At 42.9% G+C, this 12,503-nt stretch overlaps 1 protein-coding gene across 2 annotated transcripts in view; it reads left to right on the forward strand.

The window, feature by feature from the left end:
* The window catches only part of CDC40 (cell division cycle 40), a 65,217-nt gene that overhangs the window by 12,491 nt on the left and 40,223 nt on the right, over window positions 1-12,503 (forward strand). For both annotated transcript variants that reach the window (XM_040428869.1, XM_040428870.1), the window contains exon 2: window positions 5,487-5,573. In XM_040428869.1, the coding sequence (XP_040284803.1) occupies window positions 5,487-5,573 (87 nt within the window). The remainder of the gene's footprint in view (window positions 1-5,486; window positions 5,574-12,503) is intronic.

Genomic DNA, 12,503 nt, shown 5'->3' on the forward strand with positions numbered 1-12,503 from the left:
TGATATTTTTATTTATGTAGAGACCTGAAACTAATGCTAGGAACAGTAAAATGAAATGAATGGCACAGAGATCCATTACATGATGCTGCAATATTGTGTTCCAGCAAATTTCACCACATTTGAGACGAAGGCCATTAATGCCGCCCCAACACAGATGTGAACAGACCCAAAGTTGTTGTCCTTGTCGTTAGTTTGTATGAGTGCTCAAATGCCTGACTGACTTACATGGAGCAGTAAAGAAAATCTCCTGTGTCCATATATACATTAAAGGGGTTCTGCACTTTGTTTAAACTGATAATCTATCCTCTGGATAGTTCATCATCTTCTGATCGGCGGGGGTCCGACCCCCACTGATCAGCTGTTTGAGAAGGCAGCGGCGCTCCAGCAGCGCCGTGGCCTTCTCACTGTTTATCACTGGCCTGACTAGTATCAACTGGCCTGGCCTGGGCGGGGCTAAGCTCCATTCAAGGGAACAGAGCTTAGCCCTGCCCAGGCCAGTGATACTAGTCGTGACGTCACTGGGCCTGCGGTAAACAGTAAGAAGGCCGCGGCGCTGCTGGAGCGCCGCTGCCTTCTCAAACAGCTGATCGGCGTCGGACCCACGCCGATCATCAGTTTAAACAAAGTGCAGAACCCCTTTAATGGTCTTCCTGGGCACTCCGTTGTATCATTCATCTCGAGGTTTGCTCTACTCCACCACACCAGATTCTTCTTCTGCACCATTTCCCCCATTTTAGAGCCTGTGTGAAAAACTGGTATCAGATGTTTTGATAACCACCATGTATTGCAGATGGCAGGGTTGGAACTCTGCAAATTGCGGGCCACAATGCATGATCGCCGGCCGTAGGTCAGCCGCATCGGATCGCGGACCCATTCACTTTAATGGGTCCGCGATCCGCCCGTTCCGCAAAAAGATAGGACATGTTCTATCTTTTTGCGGAACGGAAGTACGAAACGCAACCCCATGGAAGCACTCCGTAGTGCTTCCGAGGGGTCCCGTTCCTTGCGGCTGTTCCGCAATTCCGGATTTGCGGACCCATTAAAGTGAATGGGTCCGCATCCGTGATGCGGAATGCACACGGAACTGTGGCCGTGTATTGCGTTCGTGTGAACTAGGCCTAAGATCCATTTATGCAAATCCAGAAGACAGTCAGATTTAAGTAGGAATTGCGGTCAGTGAGGCAGATATAAGGATGACATTAAACATGAAGTATACATGTTCACTGAACACATTGACGCAGTGTACCATAATATGATTTAAATGGGAAGGTGTGAGGAACATCACACTGGCTTTCTTGCTTGGTAAGTCTCAGAGGGAGGGAAAGCTAGAAAGTGGAGTGTACAGGAAACCTACTCATACGGACCAGTTCCGGCTGTTTGACTCCCACCATCCTCTGGATCACAAACTGGGAGTCATCAAAACCCTAGCTCAAAGAGGCCATTAGAACTTGCTGATATCCAGAATGGACCTTTGTTAAAGGGGTTCTCCAGGAATTAAGAAAATAAAAATACGTTAAATTTACTTTATTATAAATATATTCCCAAACACCTTTCATTAGTTAGAATGGCTCGTTTTCTCTGGGGAGCAATCATTAGGAGAACTAAAATGACCGCCGTCCTATTAGTACACACAAAACCTGACTTAATCACAGAGCAGGACAAGTTACTTCACCACACTGAGGTAAAGAGCTGCCTCATCCTCCTCTCTGCTCTGCTCGTCAAGGATTATGGTCCTGAATACAGTTTAATACGATCTTCAGCTGAATCTCTGTAGGAATGGAGTTCATGAGGAGACATGAAGTACAGAGAGAGATGGTGGGGATGTGGCTGTGTCCTGCTATGTGATTAGGACAGGTTTTGTGTGTAGTAATAGGATGGCAGCCATTTTATTTCTCTTAATTGCTCACAGACAAAATGAGCCTTTATCAGGCTACTTTCACACTAGCGTTATAGTTTTCCGGTATTGAGTTCCGTCATAGGGGCTCAATACTGGAAAAAACTCATCAGTTTTGTCCTAATGCATTCTGGATGGAAAGCAATCTGTTCAGTATGTCTTCTGTTCCGTCCCTTTTATGGTATTTGGCTGTAGAAAATAGGGATCGACCGATATTGATTTTTTTAGGGCCGATACCGATAATTTGTGAACTTTCAGGCCGATAGCCGATAATTTATACCGATATTCTGGGAATTTTCATTTTTGAAAAAAAAAATCCTACACAAATCTGCTGAAAATTTATGTTTATTGTTAACGTATTTTTTTTTTTTTTGTAAATCTTTCTTTTTCATTTATACTTAATATTTATTTATTTTTTTACTAACTTTTAGCCCCCTTAGGGACTAGAACCCTTGTCCTATTCACCCTGATAGAGCTCTATCATGGTGAATAGGATCTCACACTGTCCCTGCTGCTCTGTGCTTTGTGCACACAGCAGCATGGAGCTTACCATGGCAGCCAGGGCTTCAGTAGCGTCCTGGCTGCCATGGTAACCGATCGGAGCCCCAGGCTTACACTGCTGGGGCTCCGATTGGAGGAGCAGGAGAGAGGGGACCAATGATTAATACTGGGGGGGGGGGGCACTGCAATTAGAGGAGAGAGGACAAAAGAAGGGGAGGGGCTGTGGCCACCGCTCCACCAATGAATTTAAGTCTTTCATTAATTCATATACAGGAGGCGGGAGCTGGCTGCAGAATCACATAGCCGGCTCCCGACCTCTATGAGCGGTAGCTGCGATCCGTGGCACCTAAGGGGTTAACTATCGCAGCTACCGCTCATAGAGGTCGGGAGCCGGCTATGTGATTCTGCAGCCAGCTCCCGCCTCCTGTATATGAATTGATGAAAGACTTAAATTCATTGGTGGAGCGGTGGCCACAGCCCCTCCCCTTCTTTTGTCCTCTCTCCTCTAATTGGCGGCAGAGGCAGCAGCATCACAGGGGGAGGGAGACACTGCTTCCTTCTCCCCTGTGCTGCTGAGGGAACACTGAGAGCAGCGCGTTCTGTGTTCCCGATACGTTATCAGAATATCAGCAAAATAGATGCCGATGCCGATAACGTTCAAAATACTGAATATCGGCCGATAATATCGGTAAAACCGATAATCGGTCGATCCCTAGTAGAAAATACCGCAGCATGCTGCGTTTTTTTTTCTCCGGCCGAAATTCCAGAACACTTGCCGGATCCAGTACCAAGAGTTTAGGAAATTGCCGCATTGATGGATCCGGTCTTACGGTCTGTGCATGCGCAGACCTTTTAAAATTGGGAAAAACATAAATACTGAATCCGTTTTTCTGGATGACACTGGAGAGATGGATCCGGAATTTTAATGCATTTGTCAGACCGATCTGGAAACAAATGATATCCGTTTGCATATGGATTTCCAGTTCCGGCAGCGGAACTGCCTGCCGGATTCTTCTAATGCAAGTGTGAAAGTACCCTAACTAATGAAAAATATTTGGGAATATAGTTATAATAAAGTAATATTTAGGTATTTTCATTAATTCCAGTGGAACCCCTTTAAAACTGAGAATAGAAGGAAAAAAAGTCAAGATTTCCAGTAAAAGTGCAAAGCAGGGAAGGCTGTTCTTCTGTATATAGCTTGAGTATAGGTAATCAATATTTAAAGCCTGGAAAACCCCTTTTAAATGGTGCCATTAGAAAGTACAACTTAGGCTACTTTCACACTGGCGTTTCTGGGTCCGCTTGTGAGATCTGTTTCAGGGCTCTCGGAAGCGGCCCAAAACGGATCAGTTTAGCCCCAAACAGAAGTCCAGTTGCTTATTAATAAATCTTGTTACCTCTACCACTAAATGTGGGCATACCCTAAGCTGTGTTTATCCATGCCAGAAAGGCTGTTTTGTGGGCAAAGGATCCCACTGCTCAGTACTATATAGTGCCCACTGAGTGTAAAAGGGAAAGTTCATAGATGCTGTGACATATGGCCATCCTGTTATGTGCCTTGTCCTCTGATGTGACGAGTTATGCGAGCCTTTGTACGGTCATCATTGGCCCCATGCTTTATAAGCAGCAGGTAGCTTATATTTGGGGATTCCTCCCTCTGCTGATAATGTACGGTATATTTGGGAAGTGGTTTTCAGCTGGCTAATACAATAAATACATGTTCTCGTCTAATGTAATTAAATGCTGTGCATATTCACTTTTTTCATCTTGGAATCATTGTTCTAACAGTACACTGCACTGAAGTGCTTGTTTTCTTCAGTGGTAATTATGCGCTCTCAATTAGTCATTATCATCCAAAATGAAGACTTCTCAATTTCAGCTCTTTAGCTCTCTTTTTCATGTGCGCTTTGGCTAACCAGTCCGGGTTCACATGCTTCAAATCTGAGTAGGCCCAACTTGATGCTCGTGAAGCATTCTATATTAAGCTTTTACCCGCATTGTTTTTCTATAGGTTCTAAATGATTCCATTATAATATTTGACTGAGAAAATGGCATGCCATTCATTCTCATGCAGGCAGCAGAAAAACTGAATTCACACATGTATTTTTGCGGAAGTTTTTAACTCTCTCTCTCAAAATGGAGCAGAACAGTATTCCACTACTTCCACGGGTTCCTGGCTTTTGCTCAATGATCAGCATTGTTCCTGAAAATTTCAAACGTTAGATTTTTTAAGTGGTGAAGATGGTGCTTAGACCACCATCCATTTCCAAACTGAAGGGGCAGGCTCACACGCATGTTATGCCCTCTCAGCTGTTTTCAGCTCCGCTTTTGCTCTTAGACAGCCGATAGAGTTAGCTTTTTATGAACTCACTTTTAGGCTCGTTGTGTTGCGTCCTCTCCTCTTTGACAGGGCCAGTCGGTGAAAACATCATCACACCTAGACCTGTCAATCACAGTGGAGAGGGCGCGGCAGTTGAAGAGAGAGCAGATCCTCTAGGTGTAATGGTAACGCCCCTGTTGCTCCTAGGGGCTCATTTGCATATATTAAAACATCATATTTCTCAGCAAAGTGGGCACATATGAACATCGGACGCCTTCAGCTGCCAAGTGCACATGTAACAGCTCACCCAGTTTTATCAGTACATATCTTGGACAGGTGCCCTCTAAATCTTGTACTTATCCTGAGCCCAGAGTTGGATTCATAATCTGCAGGTTGATGTTGTCAAAATGAGCAGCTACAATGCAGAAGGAGCAAATCGCAGCGTATCTGGCCTTTGTAAACATAGCCTTGTATACATGGCCTAAATCCACAGTTAGAATCTGAATGTGTTACGGATGGAGCATGCTTTGTATTTGGAACTCAAAAGTCTGCATGGAATCCGCTGTGGATTGTTTAGGCTGTGAGTGAATGGGATGCTTACATTGTGCTATACTTTTTTGTGGAATTTCGGTGTGGAAATATGTAATATCTATGAAAAGTCTAAAACTGCTTGACCAGGTTTTTACCTTTTTATAGAGACTTTATTCTGTCCTGCTCATTGCTGTATGATTTCTTTGTACAATAACTAACACAATTCTACTTCTTCTCCAGGAAAATGTTGATGTTGGCATTCATCTCGACCCCTCTGTTAAAGAAGTGCAGTTCAACCCTACTTATGAAACGTTGTTCGCACCTGAGGTAAGTTTATGACTTGTCTCCTGTTAAAATCTATTCAGATATTCGCTTTCAGTATCAGACTGACTCTATATATTATGAATGTATTTTTGCATTCCTAAAAAATGTTGCGCATTGGGTATTAGGTTCACAGGTTTCCAGTTTCCAGACTTAACCCCCCCCCCCCCTTCCCTTTCCCATAGGATATGCTGACCATACACATAGGATAATGTTCTCTTTTGCTGCATGCTCCTACTATCTCACTTGTCTGGGGCTCTTCCAACCTGTCCATCAGTAGTAGATGTCAGGAGAAAGAAGGTATCTGACATGCTGGGTTCCAGGAAGCATCACACTCTCCCTATTGAAATAAGGCTACTTTCACACTGGCGTTTTGACTTTCCGTTTGTGAGATCCGTTCAGGGCTCTCACAAGCGGTCAAAAACTGATCAGTTTTGCCCTAATGCATTCTGAATGGAAATGGATCCGTTCAGAATGCTTCAGTTTGCCTCCGTTCCGTCTCCATTCCGCTTTGGAGGCAGACACCAAAACGCTGCTTGCTGACGAAACTGAGCCAATCCGTTTTCTCTGCCACAATAGAAAACGAATCCGTCTGTCATTGACTTTCAATGGCGTTCAAGACTGATCCATTTTGGCTATGTTAAAGATAATGCAAACAGATTCGTTCTTAACGAATCCGTCTGTGCAGATCCATGACAGATCCGCACGAAACGCTAGTGGGAAAGTAGCCTAACATGCACACAGATGCGCGATTGGAGAGCAGGTAGTCGGGAAAGTACGTTTTTACCAAGTTGATATTTTAGTTTGAAGATTGGCTACTTCGTATGGCTTTTCACAGTGTGTCAGAATACAAGAACATTCCTACAAGGTTCTGACACAACATTAATACAAGGTTCTGGTACAAAACCCCGCAACAATTATACACAGTAGGACTGAATGAGTCAGGAGCTTGCTGGCGCTTTGGGGAAAGTCCAGGCACAATGAGTCATATTTTCTGGTTTTGTCCTAGACTTGTCGAATTCTGGCGTAAGGTAGCTCTAGAGACTAACCGGATCACTGGTAGACGTATATTGCTGTCTCCGGAATCCGTTTTGCTGTGGCTCCGCAATGATACATGGTGCCCGAGCAAAAGGGATCTCGTGACACAACTAATACAGGCAGCTAGGCTGCTTATCCCTCTCAAATGGCTGGACACTGAATCCCCGACACTGGAGATGTGGATTGATGAGGTTGACCAAGTCTACAGACTCGAGGAATTAGTGAGCTGGGAACTACGAAAATATCAGGGATTTGTAAAGTTCTGGGATCCCTGGAGGAAATATAGGAACCAGAGTTCTCAAGCTTAACCCCTTAGGGACCCCTGACGTATCGGTACGGCATGGTTCCCGAGTCCTTAAAGAGGACCTTTCACTAGTTTAAAAACTAACTATATCAGTGGGCAGAGCGGCGCCCAGGGGTCCCCCTGCACTTACTAGTATGGCTATGAGCTGTGCGCTACAGCAAGGGACAGTCCTAATACAAAAACTCCACCCAGTACAAAAGAGGGAGCTGCAGACACCGGAGCCTATACCGGGCGAACGGAGCGGCACCCAGACATACTAGTAAGTGAAGGGGGACCCCTGGGCGCCGCTCGGCCCACTGATATAGTTAGTTTTTAAACTAGTGAATGGTCCTCTTTAAGGACCCATGACGTACCGGTACATCATGTGCTGTTCCGATCACTGCCGCCCGGCGGGCGGTGATCGGAACAAGGTGCCTGCTCAAATCATTGAGCAGGCACCTTGGCTAAATGCGCGGGGGGGGGGTCCCTGCGGTTTGCGGCTTTTACCTGGTGCGGCGGTGGTGCCATCGGGTCCCCGTGGGGCTGTGGGGGGTACCCGATGGCATGGAAGGCAGTGCGATGCCTTCCTGAGGCATCTGCGCTGCCTTCCGGTGATGAGCCTGTGAGATCCAGCCCCCTGGATCTCACAGGCCGGAAGTTGTATGAGTAATACACACAGTATTACTCATACAGCCAATGCATTCCAATACAGAAGTATTGGAATGCATTGTAAAGGATTAAACACCCAAAAGTTCAAGTCCCAAAGTGGGACAAAAAAAGTGAAAAAAAAAGTTGAAAAAATAGTTTCCCCCCCCCCCCAAAATTTAAGTTTCAAGTAAAAATAAACAAAAACGTCATTTTCCCCAAATAAAGTAAAAAAAAAATTGGTAAAAAATAGGGGGAAAACAAAAGTATACAGGGTGGGCCATTTATATGGATACACCTTAATAAAATGGGAATGGTTGGTGATATTAACTTCCTGTTTGTGGCACATTAGTATATGTTCGGGGGGAAACTTTTCAAGATGGATGGTGACCATGGCGGCCATTTTGAAGTCGGCCATTTTGAATCCAACTTTTGTTTTTTCAATAGGAAGAGGGTCATGTGAAACATCAAACTTATTGGGAATTTCACAAGAAAAACAATGGTGTGCTTGGTTTTAACGTAACTTTATTCTTTCATGAGTTATTTACAAGTTTCTGACCACTCTTGTCAATGCAACCCTCTTCTCCCACTCTTCACACACTGATAGCAACACTGCAGGAGAAATGCTAGCACAGGCTTCCAGTATCCGTAGTTTTAGGTGCTGCACATCTCGTATCTTCACAGCATAGACAATTGCCTTCAGATGACCCCAAAGATAAAAGTCTAAGGGGGTCAGATCGGGAGACCTTGGGGGCCATTCAACTGGCCCACGACGACCAATCCACTTTTCAGGAAACTGTTCATCTAGGAATGCTCGGACCTGACACCCATAATGTGGTGGTGCACCATCTTGCTGGAAAAACTCAGGGAACGTGCCAGCTTCAGTGCATAAAGAGGGAAACACATCATCATGTAGCAATTTCGCATATCCAGTGGCCTTGAGGTTTCCATTGATGAAGAATGACCCCACTATCTTTGTACCCCATATACCACACCATACCATCAATTTTTTTGTTCCAACAGTCTTGGAGGGATCTATCTAATGTGGGTTGGTGTCAGACCAATAGCGGTGGTTTTGTTTAACTTCACCATTCACATAAAAGTTTGCCTCATCACTGAACAAAATCTTCTGCGTAAACTGAGTCCTGTTCCAATTTTTGTTTTGCCCTTTCTGCAAATTCAGTGTGCCGATCTGGGTCATCCTCGTTGAGATGCTGCAGTAGCTGGAGTTTGTAAGGGTGCCATTTGTGAGTACCTAATATCCGCCGAAGGGATGTTCGACTAATGCCACTCTCCAGTGACATGTGGCGAGTGCTACGCTGTGGGCTCTTGCTGAATGAAGCTAGGACAGCCACTGATGTTTCTTCATTAGAGACAGATTTCATGCGTCCACATTTTGGCAAATCCAACACTAAACCAGTTTCCCGAAACTTAGCAAGCAGTTTGCTAACTGTAGCATGGGATATGGGTGGTCTCGTAGGGTGTCTTGCATTTAAATCTGCTGCAATGACCCGATTACTGCGTTCACCAGACATCAACACAATTTCTATCCGCTCCTCACGTGTTAACCTCAGCGACATGTCAATGGCTGTAAACAAAGAGAAACTTGTAAATAACTCATGAAAGAATAAAGTTACGTTTTAAACCAAGCACACCATTGTTTTTCTTGTGAAATTCCCAATAAGTTTGATGTGTCACATGACCCTCTTCCTATTGAAAAAACAAAAGTTGGATTCAAAATATCCGACTTCAAAATGGCCGCCATGGTCACCACCCATCTTGAAAAGTTTCCCCCCTCACATATACTAATGTGCCACAAACAAGAAGTTAATATCACCAACCATTCCCATTTTATTAAGGTGTATCCATATAAATGGCCCACCCTGTACATATTGGGTATCGCCGCGTCCGTATTGACCGGCTTTATAAACATATCACATGACCTAACCCCTCAGAGGAACACCGTAAAAAATAAAAACTGTGCTAAATAAACCATTTTTTTTTGTCACCTTACATCACAAAAAGTACAACAGCAAGCAATCAAAAAGGCGTTTTCCCACCAAAATAGTACCAATCTAACCGTCACCTCATCCCGCAAAAAATTAGCTCCTACCTGAGACAATCGCCCAAAAAAAAAAAAAAAACTACGGCTCAGAATATGGAGACACTAAAACATCATTTTTTTTGTTTTTTAAAAAAAAAGCTGTTATTGTGTAAAACTTGCATAAAAAAAAAAAGTATACATATTAGGTATCGCCGCGTCCATATCGACCGGCTCTATAAAAATATCACATGACCTAACCCCTCAGATGAACACTGTAAAAAATGTAAAATAAAAACGGTGCTAAACAAACCCATTTTTTTTCACCTTACATCACAAAAAGTGTAATAGCAAGCGATCAAAAAGTCACACGCACCCCAAAATAGTGCCAATAAAACCATCATCTCATCCCGCAAAAATCATACCCTACCCAAGGTAATCGCCCAATAACTGAAAAAATTATGGCTCTCAGACTATGGAGACACTAAAACATGATTTATTTATTTTTGATTCAAAAATGAAATCATTGTGTAAAACTTACATAAATAAAAAAAAAAAAGTATACATATTAGGTATCACCGCATCTGTGACAACCTGCTCTATAAAAATATCACATGATCTAACCTGTCAGATGAATGTTGTAAATAACAAAAAATAAAAACGGTGCCAAACAGCTATTTCTTGTTATCTTGCCTCACAAAAAGTGTAATATAGAGCAACCAAAAATCATATGTACCCTAAACTAGTACCAACAATACCGCCACCCTATCCCGTTGTTTCTAAAATGGGGCCACTTTTTTGGAGTTTCTACTCTAGGGGTGCATCAGGGGGGCTTCAAATGGGACATGGTGTCAAAAAAAACAGTCCAGCAAAATCTGCCTTCAAAAAAACCGTATGGCATTCCTTTCCTTCTGCGCCCTGCCGTGTGCCCGTACAGCTGTTTACGACCACATATGGGGTGTTTCTGTAAACTACAGAATCATGGCCATAAATATTGAGTTTTGTTTGGCTGTTAACCCTTGCTTTGTAAAAGTAAAAAAAAAAATTAAAATGGAAAATCTGCCAAAGTGAAATTTTGAAATTGTATCTCTATATTCCATTAATTATTGTGGAACACCTAAAGGGTTAACAAAGTTTGTAAAATCAGTTTTGAATACCTTGAGGGGTGTAGTTTATAGAATGCGGTCATTTTTGGGTAGTTTCTATTATGTAAGCCTCGCAAAGTGACTTTAGACCTGAACTGGTCCCTAAAAATAGTTTTTAAAAAAATATCTGAAAAATTTCAAGATTTGCTTCTAAACTTCTAAGCCTTGTAACATCCCCAAAAAATAAAATATCATTCCCAAAATGATCCAAACATGAAGTAGACATATGGGGAATGTAAAGTAATAACTATTTTTGGAGGTATTACTATGTATTATAGAAGTAGAGAAATTGAATCTTTGAAATTTGCCATTTTTTTAAATTTTTGGGTAAATTTGGTATTTTTTTTTATAAATAAAAATATATATTTTTTTACTTCATTTTACCAGTGTCATGAAGTACAATATGTGACGAAAAAACTATCTCAGAATGGCCTGGATAAGTCAAAGCGTTTTAAAGTTATCAGCACTTAAAGTGACACTGGTCAGATTTGCAAAAAATGGCCAAGTCCAGAAGGTGAAATAGGGCCGAGTCCTTAAAGGGACACTGACATGAACGATGCCCGGAGGATTGAATTGCGCAGGCGCAGGATCGGGACTAGGGAGAGTTCTAGCCCCGCCCAGCGAAGTGAATAATGATGAGCTGGGCGGGGCTACAAACGGCGGTTGGGAAGGCTGGCTGGGCTCATTTTCACATGAAACGCCGCCCCTTGGGCAGATTGCTGACCGCAGAAGCAGGTTATAAAACTTTATATTTCGCTCTTTATAAGGTGGACAGGGGGGATAGTTATATGCTTTTAAAAGACTCTATAAGACCTGTAATGTGATTATATCTAACTATATATGCTGATTTGGCCTGTCAGTGTCCCTTTAAGGGGTTAAGACTGCATATTCATATACATACCCCAATTACATGCTAACTTTATGCCTCATATATAGACGTTAACACATCTGCGTCTTTAGCTTTCTCAGGAGAAACTGATAAACCCAATGGTTGGAATTTTCTGCAACCCTTCCTCCCTCTCCTTCCCCTCCCAACCTTCCCCCCCCCCCCCCCCCCCCCCCTTCCTCTCTTTCTGTACATGTTTTCTGTATGTTCCTTATTTTCATTTTTATCGGTACATTCCCGTATAATTATATACTGTGATGCTGATGACGGATGCTATAGTCAGCTACTCATTTGTATTAGCTAACAATTCTGTTCTAATTATGTAACTCGACTGTAAATTCGATTGTCATTGACTATTTTCCTTCTAGGACTGTATTGACCTTTCTTCTACTTTCAATAAATAAATTTGAAAGAAGATTGGCTATTTCGTTTGGTAATTCCTTGAATACCTTTTGTTTGTTTTTTTGATCAACGATGTATTTTAAAATTTCAGTGGAAAGAGAACATTTTTAGAAGACTTTTCCGCACACAGTGTTAGAATGTATTGGCTCCGATGAGCCAAAGTTATTGCTTCACGAAGTCTCGCTCATCCCTAATTGGGATGATATTTTTCTACTTAAATACTTGTCATTTGCTTATGTGAACATGTCAAAGATTGAAGAGTTATTTTAAACTCTGGATGCCTGAATCCCTGGTGAAGCCCCATCACTTCTACACAGATGAACCCTTTAAAAAAAATGTCATTTTCCATTTCATCCACCATGACGGCTACACATGAGATTGACCCCTTGACCTCTGTAGGGGCAGGAACACACAAAGTTTAAAAGCCCCCACCCATTCTCACCCATCAGCGTTTCCTGTCCCTTTGGGGCACCTCACAGAGAGACCTCTCGTGTGG

This window comes from Bufo bufo, chromosome 4 (assembly GCF_905171765.1).
Source record: "Bufo bufo chromosome 4, aBufBuf1.1, whole genome shotgun sequence".
Classification (NCBI taxonomy): Eukaryota; Metazoa; Chordata; class Amphibia; order Anura; family Bufonidae; genus Bufo; species Bufo bufo.